Source organism: Cebidichthys violaceus, unplaced genomic scaffold, assembly GCF_023349555.1.
Source record: "Cebidichthys violaceus isolate CVI_PGR_0920_01 unplaced genomic scaffold, fCebVio1.0.p SCAF_14, whole genome shotgun sequence".
NCBI lineage: Eukaryota > Metazoa > Chordata > Actinopteri > Perciformes > Stichaeidae > Cebidichthys > Cebidichthys violaceus.
Window position 1 is genome coordinate 5,309,994 of NW_027176307.1, and position 18,420 is coordinate 5,328,413.

General features: G+C 41.1%; 2 protein-coding genes across 2 annotated transcripts in view; one reads left to right on the forward strand and one right to left on the reverse strand.

The window, feature by feature from the left end:
* Nucleotides 1-4,039: 4,039 nt before the first annotated feature.
* On the reverse strand, nucleotides 4,040-14,898 carry amd1 (adenosylmethionine decarboxylase 1). Its single transcript, XM_068708583.1, has 9 exons — nucleotides 14,593-14,898; nucleotides 8,877-8,963; nucleotides 8,138-8,264; nucleotides 7,745-7,847; nucleotides 6,936-6,978; nucleotides 5,589-5,733; nucleotides 5,412-5,504; nucleotides 5,161-5,316; nucleotides 4,040-5,046 (listed from the first exon to the last, which is right to left on the reverse strand). Exons 1-9 carry the CDS (start codon nucleotides 14,703-14,705, stop codon nucleotides 4,903-4,905), a joined length of 1,011 nt encoding a protein of 336 aa, XP_068564684.1. The 5' UTR covers nucleotides 14,706-14,898; the 3' UTR covers nucleotides 4,040-4,902.
* A 1,252-nt stretch (nucleotides 14,899-16,150) lies between these two features.
* cdk19 (cyclin dependent kinase 19) overlaps nucleotides 16,151-18,420 on the forward strand; it is a 62,670-nt gene continuing 60,400 nt past the window's right edge. Inside the window, exon 1 of the mRNA XM_068708584.1 lies at nucleotides 16,151-16,408. Within this exon, the coding sequence (XP_068564685.1) occupies nucleotides 16,281-16,408 (128 nt within the window). The 5' untranslated portion in view covers nucleotides 16,151-16,280. The remainder of the gene's footprint in view (nucleotides 16,409-18,420) is intronic.

Here is an 18,420-nt window from a genome sequence, read left to right on the forward strand (position 1 = left end):
TCCTGACTTAAAATCCCATTGAGAACATGTGGACAATGCTGAAGAAACAAGTCCATGTCAGAAAGCCATCAAATTTAACTGAACTGCACCAATTCTGTCAAGAGGAGTGGTCAAAGATTCAACGAGAAGCTTGCCAGAAGCTTGTGGATGGCTACCAAAAGCGCCTAATTGAAGTGAAAATGGCCAAGGGACATGTAACCAAATATTAGCACTGCTGTATGTATATTTTTGACCCAGCAGATTTGATCACTTTTTCTGTTAACCCATAATAAAGTCATGAAAGAACCAAACTTCATGAATGTTTTTTGTGACAAAGAAGTATCTGTTCCAATCACTCTATCAGAGAAAAATCAGAGTTGTAGAAATAACGGGGAAACTCAAGAGAGCCATGACATTATGTTCTTTACAAGTGTATGTAAACTTTTGACCACAACTGTATATATATATATATATATATATATATATATATATATATATATATATATATGTGTGTGTGTGTGTGTGTGTGTGTGTGTGTGTATATATATGTATGTACGTATTCATTATGTATGGTTGATTTTTAATGCATATCTTGAAAATCAATACAAATTTGATCACAAAAAAAAAGAATAGTATAGTATAGTATCGAATAGTATAGTATACAGTAAATACATTTACTTCACTTTTAATAATAGGTAGAAATTTAAAAATAGGACTTTTACTCTTTTTTTACATTAATATACTTTATTAATTATTAATATACAAATATTTTTTAGGGAAAGGATTTGAAAACTTTCAATCACTGGTTAAACCGAATGGAAAGCATATGACACGGCTGTAAATCTGCCCAGAACAGGAGGACAACAGAGGCACATGACGAGTCTCAGAGTCTCAGACTGTAGCTTTATGGGAGACGAATAAAAGACACCACAGTGCTGTGAATACATTACAAGAGGAGAAACAACTTCTACAAACAAATCTTCAGACGCTAATCATCCTTATTCATAAATCACTGAAAAAGCATTTACTATAATGGAAAAAAAGAATCAACCTTGCGTTCTTTTCCAGGCGTTTGGGAGAAAGCTAGCGAACTTAACTTTCAGTTTTATCGAGACATGTTATAGAAAATTTACAATTGAAAAGAAAATGGGACAATCTGTGTGACCTCCGTGACCAGAGGAACTACAGATTTTTAGCTTAGATGAATGAGATACAACATATGATTCAGGGCCAAACTTGTTTAGTATACATATATGTCAAAAAGAGTAGAGCTTTTTGTTTTTATTCCCCATGGAGAGCTGGGTGATTGACTTTATTTTAATCTCTGCCATGTTGATCAGATGATTCAACAACTGACCCTGGTACAGGCAACATCACAGAAGAGGCTTCTCTGCAGTAGCCTTTGCATTGTGGGAAATGTAGATTTAGTGTTTTATATTTTGACACATACTATAGATTATTTCTCAGCTTCTGCTGCTTTAATTTTGATCTGCTTTTTTTAAATCTGCCTTTCACAACTCCTTTGACTTCATTGGAGTGAAATAATAAACCTCTGGAGGGCTATTTAGCTTTTTTCAGACAAGAAAACATCCCAAATACACATTTAGGAGTTTAGTTTATTTATTTATTTTTTTATGTTCTCTTAAATTCACCTAAAGTTATTATTAGATAGTGCCTCATTTGCACGTTAAACAAAATTTCAGAAAACATGCAATACAAAAAATAATTGCCTCAAAGTGACTGGAGTTTCATGGTGAAATCTACCAGTTATTTCTTTTTTAATCCTATTCACCTGTAATGTTTCCCCTTTAGAGGAAATAAATTAACATGTCATTAATTCTACTACGTTTCTATTATTCAATATGCAAGCAGACTTTGTATCAACAGGCTCTTGCATCTTTCCTCAATAAAGACGATCTTCACTTTTCAATAAAGAACACGGCCAGTTGCACATATAAGCATCTTTTTTTATTGAAGCATCAAGCTCGTAGCACAGATATATTTAGCACATCTTGACCATTCAAAGAACAGCAAAAGAAAGAATTAGACAGCAAAGTTTCTCCTTCAGTACATCCTGCAACTGCACCCCCTTCTCTGACTCGAAGGGGGGGCTTTCACTCTCCCTTTCTCTGGAGAGAAGATTCACAGAGCAAGGGAGAGTGAAAATGAACACAAAAAAAAAAAAAGAAGAAAAAAAAAAAAAGAACATGAGTGAGTCAGCTTTGAAAAGGTCATCCCGTGACTTCAGAACAAACTGGTTTCACGAAAAAAAACCATTTGGACAAAAAAAAAAAAAAAGGGAGAAAAAAAAAGAAAAAAAATTTTTTACAAAGAAATTGGTCCGCAGCAAAAAATACAAAATATATATTTTTTTATATAAAATTCTATTACCATTCAACTGCAAAAAAATGCATTTTGAGTTCACTGTATAAAAAAAATAAAATAGCATACTGATCCACACCAACGAGGCTAAAATGTATGAGGCTTCATCCAATAACTGCTTTAAACCACTTTGCGTAATCTTGAGCAGTTTTAACATGTGCAACTTAAAAAAAAGAAAGAAAAAAGGAACCAGTAACAGTCATGGCGGATCACCTCAAGTCATTTGACAGCAAGTTGAGAGCAGGTTATGCAAGAACAGAGACTGGCTGTCAGGAAAAAGAATGTAACCAACTCAAAAGAAAAACTCTTCCAACTTCATCTACTGGTCCAACTGGTTCAAAGAGCGCCTCCGGTAAAGGACGCACTGCCACGGAAGTTGATGGAACCGTACGCACGTGCCTTCAAGAACAATGACGGCGTTGAGTCCAGAGAGCAGGTTAAAGGCCCCCTCCCCGCCGTGTCGTCGTGGTCCGACTCAAGGTTCAAAACCGCATTCTCTGGCAGGAGAAGCGTTGTGAACCGCACGGACCCCAATGCCAGACGAAGAGGCTTAAAAAGATAACTAGTAAGAAACCTGAACCTGCCTTCAGCACTCGTCCGCAACTTAAGTTAAACTTAGGGGAAGAAAAAAAAAAAAAAAAAAAAAAGAAAGAAAAAAAGTTCATGCGTATTCCAAAACATCAGGATACGCTTCAGCTGGTAAAACAAACAAAACAAAAAAAACATTTGGAGGGAGGTGAAGCACACAGACCTACTGACGAAGAGGAGGAAGAGACGGAGCTACGCTACACTGTCAAGCAACACGGCAATAGTAGTCACATGCACCATAGTGTCACAGGATCCCCCCCCCCCATGGACAAAAATAGCGTCAATCCAAACAAAGACAAAACTGCTAGGGGTGTCACATTTTGACCAACTCACAGCAAAAAAAAAAAAAAAAAAAAAAAAGTATATATATATATATATATATATATATATATATATATATATATCTGGGCACAATAAATGTAATTAAATGGCAGCTTATGCAGCGGTTACAAGTGGAATGATCCAGGATCACCCTGGCATGCTCAGACCGGTGGGCGTCTATTGTGCGCGTACAGATTTCTGTATGGGGGTGGGGGGCGGAAAGAGACAGAGGATGGATATTATATGTGAAACGCTTTGCTGGGCTAACTAAGCAAAAAGTGTCTGATTCGTTACTCCCCCCCACCTCCCCCATTCAGAGCTGCCATGGTCTCGTCACGGTTCGGGGGGGGGGGCAGACATGCTGTGAGCCTCACAATGATTGGTTGGCAGAGGGCATTGTGCGTGCTGTGTGAGGGAGGTGGAGAAGGAGGGTGTGCTCTACTGAAGTGGTACATTCAGCTCAAACCTGGTCCAGGCTATTCTCTAGGTATGTATACATTCGAAAGATGTGGGGGGGTAGGGGGTGCTACATTCAGTTTGAACATTTCATGTGAATGTGGAAACTAGAGTGCTGAATATGACTGTAGGGAAGACGGGGGACAGGACGGGGGACGGGTAAGACCCAGAGGCTTCCTATAGATACAGCATGCTGTAAAAAAGAAAAAAAGAGAGAGAAGCCTGGGTAAAACAAAGTGCGCATGTCTTCAATGATTCATACACATACATTTTCCAAGCTTTTAAAAGCCTGTCTATTGGGGGGGGGGGGGGGGGGGGGGCGGCAGCACATGATTGATTGTCTGTTTCTAAGTAGGAGCACAAAAATAAGTGAATGCTGGTGGGAGTCGGCATTAGAAAAAAAAGCCCAGCAAAGCGGAACGTCTTTTTTGTTTTGTTTCTTTCCCATTAGTGCACTTTGATATTCGACCAAATGAGAACCTTTTATCAAACAGTGCAACATTAAACAGCAAGTATGGCGATCGAAGGGACTCGAACGTGTCCTGACAAAGTGACGACGATTAAAACGGCCAAAAGCTTACCACGACTTAATACATTCAATCAGACAAAAAGAAAGAAAACTGAACAAAAAAGGTCGGCCTTCTGTTCTTTTTTCGTACCGTGAGCAAACAGGTTTTTAAAGTGCATTCAAAAACACTGGTCGTGATTCATAAATAAATAGATGAGTGAAACAGGTTGGTTTGGTCGAATTTTTAAAATTTAGGGGGCGGGTGGGAAACGGACGAGCTGAGCGCAGACTGTTTAAGGAGGGCGCGCCGATCTGAGCGTGCCAGGGGACCCGGCCTAGTGCGGGCGGAAACCTTGTCTGTGGGGGATGAGGGGGGACACCTGCAGGAGGGGGCCGTCGTGCTTGGCGGGCGGCCGTGAACGGAGCATGTTCAATTCCTCTACATGCACCTCAAGAGCACGGCAAGAGTGAGCTAGAATATCGAAACGGGGAGAAGAGCTTTCATGCAAGAGATCTAAGTCACGGGAACAACAATGCAAACAACTCAAGCTGGAGGTTAAGCCGGGGCAGAGGGCGGGAAGGGGGAGAAAGGAGGAAAGCCGGCCGCAGGAGGGGAGTGGCCCCGAGCGGCCACCTTTCTTTTTACGCCTCTTCTTCATCCTCGACCCTCAGCTCTGCTGGTTCTGCTGGCGGCTCTTGGCGTAGCTTGTGAAGACGAAATTGTACTCGTTAAATTGAGCCAGCTGGCGGTCGAGGCGCTTGTAGCCGTCCACTTTCTGGGCGGGAGAAAATACGCTGCGACATTTGGAGCTCTGCGTGGCCACAAAAAACAAACAAACATACTTTTTACTCAGTGGCAACTTTAATTTAAATCCCTCAATGAAAGCAGGCTTGTATTTAAAAGAACAAACATCACCACCACTTACCTGATTGACAAAAAGCGTTGTCACAAACTTTCCCGGCTTGAACACCTCCACCACCTTGCTGACCAGATCATCGTACGCCGTCTGGGAGAGGTTGGTTTCGAAGCTGACGTAGGAGAACTCCGGCTCCGGGGTGATGTGGATGGTCCAGTAAGTTCCCTGGAGAGGACGGCGCAAGCAGAGAGAGCCACATTACAGAGACGTTTGAACAGCTTGGCGCGATGAAGGCGACGGGAACTCGAGAGACAACTCACGTCAGTCTTCATTCCATTCATTGAGTATCCACATGGGTTGAACATTGTGGCATCGATCACAGAACCTGGTATCAGGTCACGAATTCCACTCATCTGCAAGCAGAGACAAGCACGTCTATAACCATGTTTCCATCACAGCTCCGGAGGGCTTCTGTGTGATGGTAAGGATCTACTTACACGAGTGACATCACTTGCAGAAACACCATCTTTCATATAGAACTGGTCCATAATGGCTGGATCGAGGTCGCTCATCAGAACTTCCAGCGTCTGATCCGCATGCTTGTTCTCCCAGTACTCTGGTAAGTCCAGGGTAAACAGGTACCTGCGAGTGGCAGACAGCGAAAGGTTATTGATTTAAAAAAGGGGGGGCTTTTATATCATGCTGTAGCTTCCCAGTGGTGAATGAAAAACATTTTGGTTGAAGTAGGTAAATGCTATTTTTCCTCAGGCCCTTCAAAAATAGTTTTCCCATGTGACCTGACGTAGGTTCCTGCATGATAACGTTCTACATGTGTCCTTATCCATAGTCAATGTGCATTACCTACAGTAACATGGCAGCCGCTAAATGGTTATAATTCAAGAGCGTAATGCCTCATCAATACATTGTTGTCAAAACGTAGAAAAAGCACGAGCGGCAACTTTGTTCGCCTCATTTTCTGTCACCGGTGTAGCACTAAAGCATGGTGGAATTAGCAAGCTAGCTAGTTTGTAGAAGCAGACGGAACCGGTACAGTGGCACAGCAACTTACTGCTGTGTGGTGGCCACAATAGTTTGGACGCGAAAGTCACAGCAACACAGACGTGTTGGTGGACCAGCAGCTCCCGCGTTTTGAGAGCTAAAATTACAGTCCCGCGGTCAAAATATTCTAAATATAGCATATACTGAAACTGATATTAATAATTGAGAATTTTGGCATCACCCTCTTCAAAGCCGTGTGTGTGTGCATGTATATACGTACAAACGTATTGATTTAAAACATAAAGCCCAATCTTTTCCTAATCCTAATTGCGTCAGTAAACCTAAAACCTAAGCAAACCTACGTTGAAAGTTTATTTTGAAAAGACACTGTCCCCGACACATCCAAACTGACGCTAGAGGGGACCCTAGAGCGTCGTAGTATGAAGCGTAGAGCCACTGATCAGGCGTAGGTGTTTGACGAGTTGAGAGTGAGAAACTAGCTAGTGTACGTAATGAGCTATCTAGCCGCTAAAGAGCCATATACACTCATGTATGTGTGTGTGTGTATATATGTATATCTATACATATACATACATACATACATACATACATACATACATACACACAATTGTACCAACAGTCATTTTCGCTTTCTAGAATGATATATTTATTTGGAGTTTTATTCAGAGAGAAACAAGAAAATTCTTACATGTTTCAAGGATAAAAATCAATGGAGTCCACAAGTTAGTCCTAGTTCCTAATGCCAAACCATCTAGTGATGATAGCAACAATGTGTGGACAATACATGAAGTTTCAACCAGTGCGGGAAATTGTGTGAAGCTTACCAGCAGTCACAGTTCAAACGTCCCATACAGTAGGCTGCACCATCTGGAAGAAAGAAAAGGGTTTGCTTAACAGAAGTTGGCCTTATGAAGGCCATACACGACAATCTCAAATATGGGATTGCATGCAGCTTCAATTAGACTTTCTTTGGCACAAGGCAGCTTCATTATTTTACACCACAACAGATATGCAAGAGGCTAAGGTCGGGCATTGAGAAATCATTCCAAAGGAAGTGGCAAGACATTTATATTTTGATTGTGGTTATTGGTTCCGCAACAACTAAAGTGTCGTACGACATGGATTGATTTCACCACAGGAGTGATATGCAGTTAAGATAATAAAATTTATTTTTGCCTCACTGTGGGGTGAGGGAGGCAATTGAAACAATTTACAGACTGCATCAACAGTCAGACTAACAATTGTCTGTAACATTAAAGCAATTCTCAGGGATACAGTATATGAAAAAAATAAATAAATACATTCTTATTGAATAATTAACAGGTTCCATAAACTTTATAAAGTGAATTGTGAATATGAATTTTGTAGCCATTATGTAAAAAAATAAATAAATAAATAAAATTCTTACAACCAGCATTGCTGTGATTGGCATATCTGGTGATAGCAATGTGCTTTCCTATGCTGTGACCAGTGTGTGTGGATGAAGCATTGAGTTGTTAAATTTGACTAATTTAGCAGCTGGCTAGTTAGCCATCTACCTAACCAATCAAAGCACAGTAGGACGGGATTGGTGGAAACTCTCTCTCGAAAAAAAAAAAAACAAAACCAAAAAAGCAACCGTAGTGTTGCTTACTTGGGAAAATCTGGCTGAGAAAGTCCACTTCCTCCTGGAAGTTTCGATGAGGGAACTCTTGTTGGGTTGGCTTCATAAAGTTCTTGCGGGAGTAGAAGAAATTCTGAAAAAAAAAAAGCATGTGAGAAAAATGTGAGAGATGAACAGCTGCAGGCATCAGGTAATAATACAATCTAATACTTTAGTGCTATGTCAACACAGTTGATAACAATTTGCCTCAGGGAAACTCTTAAAACAGACTTTAAAAACATACTAAATAAAAACTAAGATAAGAGCAGTGAAGACAGTTATCACATTTATACATTCAAACACATATTATAGTTACAGGATTTTTGCATTTAAGGCTCCAAATGAAGCGCCGTTTTTACATTTACTCAAAAAAGGGAGGTGTACCTCGATGGCATCGAAACCGCAGTACTCCCTGGCGAGTTCCAGCAGAGGCACCAGTGCTTGCAGTAAGAGGGTGGTTCCGCATGTCTTCAAAATGAAACGTCTCTTGGAGACAAACATGCTACTCTCACTGTGGAAGCAAATGCACAACATAGGTGTGAAACGTCTGTACCTGCCATCTAATGGGTTATACAAAATGATCATTCCGCTCATGTGCTGCTGTTTTTTTTCTTTGTTTTTTGTTTTAGGTTCACTGAGCTTACAGAAAAGGTCTCATCAATGGACATATGGATGTCAGCGAGAGGAGCTCAAACTTGCCACATTGAAACTTTACCACACAGGAGCAGGAATTACAGGGCAGGTGCACTTCGAGCACTGTTGAGCAATATGCTTGTATAAGATGGGTAACCCCACCCAAGTGTTTGTGAATACTACTTCACCCGTAGCATACGGTTTGTGGTCTGTGCGTGACATAAGCGCAGCCGTTTTAAGAAATCACATCCTCTTCACTAGGCATGACATATTTGAGTGGATGGTCACTTAACTGTACAACTGTTACAACCACCTTAGATACAATTCATACAATGGAGGTGCAGCATGTGAGCGCCTGTGACCGTCTCGTCACTTTGATGCGCTATCCAAAGCAAGCAGTTTACAGGTGGCCGCTGTCTAATCCCGCCTGTCGTGTACTCGGTTGGGAAAACACAGAAGACGTACTGCATGTAACAGACCCAGCACTCACCTGAGTATATAAGCTTCCTGCTTGTCAGACTTTGTCACACTTATGATCAAACAATGCACATTCTCCAAAAGTTTGTCCCACTCAAACCTGAGAGAGAGAGAGAGAGAGAGAGAGAGAGAGAGAGAGAGAGAGAGAGAGAGAGAGAGAGAGAGAGAGAGAGAGAGAGAGAGGAAAAGTTAGCACTTTGACTTTCATTTACTAGATTTTAACTGATAAATACATGGAATTAAATCCCCCCCCCCCAAAAAAAACCCCAGTCCACAAACCAATGGGTTTGGTACGTCCACTTCTTGAACACAGTCTATGAATGCAAGCCTAATTAAGGAAAATATTAAGTTGAAACCTTTGTAATTATGCTATTGCACTGATGTACATCAAGCTGGTTGGAAACTTAAAAATAAGGTGAAATGTCAACTCTTAAAATGTGCAATTTCTGTGTCAACCGTGTCACTCCTCCGCAGTCCAAATATGGTCACGTCATGTTTTTTGCTGTTTAAAATGTGCATGTAAAGACAGGAAATGGAGGACACTGTGGCAAATCCTGCCGCCACTCATTCTCATAAGCCTCCACTCCACCAGAAACACCAAGAAAAGGAGGAAAAAAATAATAATAAAATCACAAGATTATGGGAGCTTCGGGTAACCATGTGACATGAAGTGGAATTCGTCGCTGTGATGTCACTCATTGGTTAGGGGACTGCCGTTTTGAAGCCTCGAGTTCGGCATTTTTGGAAGTAGCCATCTCGGTATTTGGACCCTACAGTCTTGTTTTTTTAAACCAGAAGTAACACGAGAGGGAGGAGCGAAGTACAACCGTATCCTGAATAAGACTGTTTTTCAGTGACCAAAATGATACAATTAACTTTCACGAGCTGAAAACACACTGTGAAAAGGGTTGCAGTTGTCAGACAAAAACTGGGACAACAACGTGGTAGCGACCTGTCAATCACGAGGTAGCCACGCCCCAATAGCATTTACTTGAAATCTAACAACTCCCCACTTCCAGCCTGGCTAGGGACCCTAGATGTTGACTTGTCAGTAGTGATGTAACGGACCATTGTTGATCCTTGATCCATACGGATCCCCCCTCACGGTTTGGCACACATGTGAACTGCGGATTAATTACACAGTTTACCTTAACCACCACAGTGTGTAATAAAGTTTTACCGACATCATTATCTGCCAATATTCAGCAAAATATACGATATCAGCATTTATGCTTTCTTTTTGCCGATTTCTGATGTTACATGTAAACAACCAGTCAGTGTTTAAATTGACACGAGGAGAGCTGGTAAAGTGGCTAACGGACAAACGAACAAAGGTAAATTATAACATTATCATGATGTGTTCACATGTGATCTTGTAAAATGTAGTGTTGGTGAGAAACTTTAATAAATTCAGTTGTTTGAAGGAGACGTTTTCACAGCAACATAAATAGATATTAGATTATAATTATGACCCGTTTACATCAGCTCTAAGCAGCTTATTATACATCATTAAAACTACCAATGACAAGATTTACTTTAATCAATGAAAATACAATCTTTTATTTCCTAATCATTTGAATTGTGTACCTAAACACTAAAAAACACTTAATTTCTGATGGTTTACAGACTTCAGAGCGGTTGAAATGATTGATGAGACGTTGGCAAAATAGCCTGGAGCCATTAGACCAGCTGCTATAATCAAACAACAATGGGATCTCTATCTGACAATATGGATCATCAATGATCGGCAATTAGTATCCGCGGCAAAAAAAACCCATCAGGGATGTCTAAAAGTTATATTTGCTCCCTTTTTTCTTTGTGCCGATTGATTTTTTTTTTTTTATATATAGATCCTCGAGTTTTATAAACCCTTGCACCACTACTTGTCAGTGAATTCTGGCCTCTGACCTTTAGGAACACCTCAGACAAATGACTGTGTCAGCTGGCTAAAAGCAAATAAGATAGCTTTATAGTCCTAAATCTTACTTATTGACCGCTTCTATTGAAAGATTATTAAGTGAACTTATTTTTTACATTTACAGGGCTCAACAGTATCTTTTTAAAAAAAGACATCAGCTTTTTGTAGCTTACAACTACATTTACATTTTTTTCTGTCCAGTTCAACAGATGCCGGGACATTTCGCTTCCCCATTTTCCTTTTTGTTTTCTGGTTCACCTGGTTCTCTGTCAGTTGAATCACTTTGAACATTTGTTCCTGATGTTGGCTGGTAAGTCGGGACTTTTTACCCTACAGTCAAACAACTTTATTTGCTTCCCCATTATTATTAAAAAGTGTGCCTATGGCTCAACACTTCATTGTAGCCTGTATGTTGTGCTGCAATTAGGATGTGGCATTAGCATGGTGTCTTGTTATTATTGAATATTAAAACTACCACGTCCAATTGTGACAACAGCAAAGCATGCAGCCTCTCCTTTCTTTTCCAGCTTTAGCGAAATTAGCTTAGAGTAGAATCAAACAACACCGCGCCAGACTGATCGGCACTATAGACCCCTCAAGCATTTGACCCTCACTAGTCCAAATGTGGTTAAATGGTACACGTTTTGCCAGAGGAAAAAAGTACAGAGCTTAAACCCAAAGCTGAGTGAGTTCTACAAAATGTAACCCTTTTCTTGCCCTTCATCTTCTGGAATAAATCAACGTGCTGCCCCTTTATACAAACGAGAATAAAGCCCCCCACATGTACTTTTTTTTCCTACTCCTTGATGACATCAGAGCTGTTGCAACATGCTGGATCATACCAGAAGGACGACGTTACCGGAGACCTGGGTCCACTCCCGTTTCAGTGTGAAATGCACACCACGGCCTATTTCTGGTTGCTCAGAAGGATCAGATTCTCATCTCAGAGACAAGAGGACCAGAGAGTTTTTCATCCATACACCAGAGAAAGGAGGGGGGAATACATGGGGCAACAAGATGACAGATTCATGGAAGAGAGAGCGCTAGTAGCATAACTCTAAGTCACCTCAGATAAAATAAAACTCAAGATGAAGTGGCCTTCAGGAGCGGTTACCGACTGCTGCAGGACCCCGGAGGAAGGACGGCAGAGGTAATGTGAGCACGCTCCACATTTTTGAATCGGATGCCCTTGTGGACTTATTTGGACATTGGCCGACGTCCAGCGAGAGTCTGATCCACCCGACAGCGTCCCTCTTGAGCCGTTAATCTGCCCTCTGGCTGTAAATTAATGCCGGGCCTCATTCACCCGAACGGCCACACACTTTTCTTAAACCCTGACCTCTAGTGATCTGGCTAATGGCCACAAGTCACCCGTAGGCTGAGGCCATTTGCGTAACAATACAGTAGCACTGTAACAGGTGGTGTCAAGCGATTGCAATAAGTTCTTTGCAGATGACGTCACACATCAGAGTGCTTTCCAGATGGAGGGCAGGAAACTGGAGGCAGGTTCAAAATCTCCCGGTAGATAGCTAACTAGCATTCCCCTGCTAGCTTTGCTAAAAACCATGCAAAAAAACACAGCCTATGGTGGTGATATCGCTGGAAACTTAGCCAGACACATCTGCGATATTATCACCTTGTGGTGTTTGATCTGTAGTTAATGTTTCACAGTTTTAGCTAGCCATCACCTGGCAGCTAACTAGCTCATTGTTTTTAAGCGGGAGAAAGCTAGTTGGCCATCAACCGGGAGACTTGCTACTTTGGTTCAGAGGTTGTGGACCCAGCCGCTCACGAAATAGTAAGCCTCTAGAATCTTGTACACCTTCGTCTGGCAAGCCGTGTAGTAGGAGGTCTAGAGGACAAGGTAATTTTGCCTCAACACTGGGCAAATCGGTGAAGTTGTGGAAAAAATAAATAAAATATTCACTCTTTTTCATTTTGTAGGGATCACATCCAATATGCGTTTCTATTTTCTGGCGATACCTGCTTCAACCAACCCTTTTATTTGGTCAATTTCCTCCATTTCCAATTTGCGCGATATAGACAGAGATCCATCCATCCATCTCTCTTCCCTTTCTGGCCTCCATCTGAATTCTGGGCGTCATAATAGTCACGTGATTGCAAATAAGCTATAAGAGAACATTTTTGACTGCTTTTTAAAAACAGCCAACAAGCTGTTCCCAGTAACACATCTCCAGTTGCTCTACTCTCACACCGAAGGAACAACAACAACTACCCTCAGTGGGCATGTTGTTAAGCAGCAAAGCACCAAACAGTGACATGGCCCGCCATAGTAATTGCAATCCACCCACTCATGACTGACTTTGTTCTTGGTTTAGCAGAGAGTAATAAATAAATTACAACAGCGTTTTTAACCATTCATTTGTCTGAATGTCCCATCGCCCGGGCCAGACATGACTGCAGCCAAGTGCCTCTAAGCAAATCACAGAAGGGAAACCCTCTAACCAATCAGAGGGACTGGGAGGAGAGTGCTTACATGGCCGGGAACGTGACCAGAACGGGGGTCTTCATGCAATAGCGTCCAAAACCTACGGCTGCAGGTCTAAAGGGCCGCCATGCCACTGGACTGCGTTAAGACAAACCTCATGATAAAAAGAGTCACATTACAATCAGCCACGTGATCTCAACCCCCCCCCCCCCCCCCACCACCACCACACACACACACACACACACACACACACTCACTCACTCGGTGTTGTAACGTTAATCATAGTGATCGTGTGAATTCAGCCAAATCAACTATTGGTTGCAAAACAAGTACCATCTAGTTGGCACAAAGTAAAAATTGTTAGAGACCCGAGACTTGTACGAGTGACCCGTTGGAGTGGCCAGTTTCGCCGCAAGTCGAGGCAACACGCGGTGACGGCCACATGCTTGACATCTTTAAGCGAGCCCCCCCCCCCCCCTCGTAGTTGAATGACGCAGAACATAAAATTCCCCACGCATTTACAACAAAAAAAAGAACACAACGCAATCTTATCGAAGACCCATTGGACGAAGTACATAAAGTTGCGTCTTATATATTTTAGCACTTTAATGTAGCGTTGACGTAACGTAATCAAAAGGTGTCCCAACACCAATGCGGGGGCAATAAAAAACGCGTGCGTACCGATAGGGGGAAATACAATACGAAAAAAAAAAAAAAAAAGAATATAACCCGCCTAACGTTGAGTTAAAGTGAGTTGATAAACAATGTTAATAAAGGGTAACGTTACAGCCTTGTTCAAACAATAGTCGTGCAAGTGAGAAAAGAGCAGATGACGGCTGGATGAGTGTATGTTTTCTCCCTCGAAGTAGCCATAGTTAGCTAGCGTTAAGCGTTAGCTATAAACGGGCTGCCAACTAGCTGTCAAGAGGTTTGGGTTAAACGGTTCACCAATGCGCCTTTGTTTACCATAACAGGTGAGGGAGCATGCCGACATGTTTTAACTGCCATATAACGTTTTCTCCTTCGATGAAGAATGAATGACTCAGCTTGGAGGTGCCGCTGTTAAAGGGGGAGGTGGCCATTTTTGAGTGACTCCGTTAGCTAGCTCCCTGGTAGTGGCACTGGTGTCAAAATGTGGTTCCATAGCTAGTTAGCTAGCTAAGTGAGTATGAGCTCATGACTACATAGAATAAATTATGTCTGGATAAAAACAAACAAACCAAGTTATCGCATTAAACTGGTTACATGTCATTAATGAATTGCGGGAATGAAGCGAAGCATGTGGCCGGTGTTTCAGCCAACATGTCCATGAGCTGCTGAGGACTGATGCGACACTTTGAGAGACGGTCAGAGGACACAAACCTCGGGATGGTACGGAGGTCCCCGGTTCCTTTGGTCTCATCCTGCCGTGAGAACCACACCTCCAACAGCTTCTCGGTCCCCTCGAAGAAATGTGCACCATTATCTTCCATCATGAGACAACAGACACCCAACAACAAATATTAAACTTAGGTTGTAACGTGTACAACTTTATTAATCCTTCTTCGATCCGTTATAATTTATTGAGGTGCAGTCCTTTAAGCAATCCAGGTGTTGATTTTCTTGAGTTACCGTCTTCCCTTTTGCAGAGAATACCGTTAGCGAGTGCTAGCTAATATCGCCGGCCATACTGTGTAGAGCACTGAATAGAGATGGCGCTGTGAATTTATATGGTAGTCGCCATTACGTCACCCTCGCATTAGGCCAATCAGGTCGCAGGGCTCTGGCTTGTTATATGCGATTGGTTTAGGGCCCTGTCACTCATTGTAAAAACAGGGGTTTCCTCACGTGACGTTCTATTTATTTTCTTTACAGCCTGCACTGAGTGTGCAGTGGTTTTGTGCAAACAAATAGAGTAGACCAAATTACATTTAAGAGAATTATATTCACATTAGATCATTATATATTATATCAACAATAAGCGATGTTCATTTAAGACCCTATTTGAAAACGTGGGACTATTTCACCTGTTTTTCGCATGAATACAGTACTATAATTCAGAGCTTCAAAATGATTGGGCACATTTTTATGTAAACGTGCTTATCTGACGCTTGTGTACATGTACAATGTATGTTTGAATGTTATTACTGCCATGTACCGTTGCACGACTGTAATGCATTCATTTATTGTTTGTACTCCATGTTGACATTTACAAATACACAATGTTGTTGTTTTCACATGTGCATATAATATTACCACACATAGAACAGACATAACTGTTGTAAAATGAGCATATTGCAGTTGAAGAAAAATACAGAATGTGAATTTGGGATAATGTGTATTGTGTATTATATAGTCCATTGTAACTGCACACGTCCATAAGTAACAAAAATACTTTTGTGATGGATCTTGTGTTGGAAATTGTCATTCATGATGATAATAAATAAATAAATAAATGACAATTAAATCAAGTAACCAGGAGGGCGGTAGCACTGTATGTGTTAGTTTGCACCGTATCTGCCAATAATACACAACAGTATATTTTATATTAATTTATATATTTTCTGTAAGTATGTAATGAATGTATACTACACACATTCAATATATATATATATATATATATATATATATATATATATATATATATATATATATATATATATATATATTTTGTGTTATGAAACAAACATTTCTAAAAATGTATAATGAGTATAAAGTATATACTTTGAACAAACTGCCCTGTTAGTACACCATGAAATCCAAACCACTGTTCATGAGCGTTCGTGAGTACGCAAAGTACAACAAACTGCAGCGAGAAACACGGGCTGTAGTTTCCTATTTCCCCGCCTGAAGAGCCAGCGAACCGCGGCGCCTGCTCAAAAGAACTACCCTTCCCAGCGAGCCCCGCGCGCCAATTAGAAACGTCAACGAGCCAGTGAACATTAAGCGGAGCAGACCAAAATCCCAAACAAGGAAATGGTGGGGGAATAAAACGACCAGATTATTTAATTAATGCATGTAATAATTAATATTTTATTTTATTGTAAATTAAGACGTATTTATGGGTTGAAATGGACTACGACTTCAAAACAAAGCTGGCAGCCGAGAGAGAGAAGGTGGAAGATCTGTTCGAATATGAAGGTTGCAAAGTGGGTCGAGGCACCTACGGGCACGTTTATAAAGCTAAGCGCAAAGACGGGTAAGATAACCGTGAACGTTGTTGTTTGTACTGACAGGAAGCTGACCGCACGGCGCATTTTCTCCGGACACCGTGGCTGTGTGTTAACCGGGGCGTTAGATTTGGACCTCCCTGAAGCGATAACCCGTGTGTCTCTTATGTTTTTGTTTTCATGTAACGCACTCACTCACTCACTCGCCAACGGTCCCCCCCCTCCCGCCTCCTTTTCCTCCCCTCCTCCTCCTCCTCCTCCTCTCCCCCACACCCCCTAAACAACACTGTAAAGCAGAGGTGCTAACGTTACTTTATTTTATTTTGTGTTGTCTTTGCGGTGCCAGTGAACACAGCGTGATCGTAATGTCATGGGCAGAGCTGCCTCCCCCCATTTGTAGCACCGTGTGCTGACAAAGTTTTTTTTTTTCGAGACTCCTAGTTTAATGTAACCTATTTGCCATTCTATTTTGTATTTATTTACACTGCTACCGTCAAGCACGAGACAGTGCAACACAAGTGTGAATACAACGTAAATACCAGCAGCAGGAAGACGGACAGATATGCTCTCACATTTCTGCTCTGCTATGCCAGCAGTGTCACTATTTGTTGCTACAGTGGTACAATTGGCAAGTACCCAGTTGATAATGGTGTTTAATACTGACATTTGCCAATGTAGTGCATGCATTGCTCATATATATTTTTTTTTAAAACACATATCTTAGTTTGTCTTGTGCTGCTGGTCAAACAAAGTAAGAGATAGTGTGATAGTCTGAAATAGTGATGCACTAATCCTACATTCTAGATTGGTTTTGGCGCCTTTAATGACCTCAATACAGGGATCAGGTATTGGCCACATGTGGCCAATCCCCATCCACGTCACTGTTGTTATAAAATTGCAATTTTGTCATAAAATTGTAACAATGTTATTTAGATTTTCACAAGTTTAAAAGACAGGGATCGGGCATCTGCCAAGTGTGACTGATGAGGTTATGTGTAGTTACCACCTCATCTTACCTTACACATACTAGAATACTGTGTAAGGTAGGTGACACATAACACAAAAAAGAAAAAAAACAAAAGATCACTACTCAAGATTAGCGAATAGCCTTTGTTTAACTTTTTGTATCGGGAGGGAAAGAGTGGGGTTTGGTACGGCCATAAATTAGCAATTTGCATTAGTCATATCTAATCTCTGTCTCAGATAAGCCTTTCCTCTATTCTTCATTGACTCGCTGAGTCAGTGCTGCAGGCAGGGTCTCATCGTGTTCACCTCGACAACATTGGATAATAGAGACTTGACGTGAGGTCAAAAGGTGAACACAGGCAGGCAGTTGTCTCCACCGTAATGCTGAGAGCTTTGTTTAATGCTGTGAGGTAATAACATCCTCAAGGGTATTATAGATTTAGTGCCGGGGATACGATGTAATTAGCGCATCCGAGGGCTTCCTTAAAGGACGCTGAACAGATTAAAGAGGAAATACAGTGAGATGGTTTAAATCTTCCAACACAATCTCATTCCAACATGTCAAATACAGATTTTTTTGTTAGCACTTCTAAGTCACTGGGTGGCCCCAGCACACGGTCAAAGTAAACATGCGGTCAACGTTGTGAATCCCAGCAAAAACGCTTGCTTAGGTTTTGACAGCAAAATCTTTTAGTTACGTTTAGGAAAAAGTTCATTGTTGGACTTAAAATATGTACCTAAATTTAGGTTTAGGCAACAAAACAACTTATTTGGTTTAGGAAAATATCATTGTTAGGCTTAAAAAACATACCCAAACTTAGTTAGGTTTAGGAAAACATGTCCTAAGAAGAAAGTGATTAGCTATTAGCTGTAGCAGTGTTTTACTTCTTCATGCTTTTTCACGACACTACAAAATTATATATAAAATGCATAAAGAGATCTACTCTTTCAATTTGAGGTGACTGCACAGAACATAAAACACAAAACTTTGTAAAGACAGCAAGTAGATAACTTCACTTTTACTGCAGCGATGCAAATTCTTTTTTTTTTTGTTTTCAAAGTAATGGCTCTGACA

Excerpts from the sequence above, each read along its gene's own strand:
- amd1 (XM_068708583.1), bottom strand. The coding sequence starts at position 14,705 with ATGATGGAAGATAATGGTGCACATTTCTTCGAGGGGACCGAGAAGCTG. Across the intron at positions 5,734-6,935 it reads CGTTTGAACTGTGACTGCTG|GTACCTGTTTACCCTGGACT; the intron begins GTAAGCTTCACA and ends TGCCACTCGCAG. Across the intron at positions 5,047-5,160 it reads CAACGCTTTTTGTCAATCAG|AGCTCCAAATGTCGCAGCGT; the intron begins GTAAGTGGTGGT and ends GTGGCCACGCAG.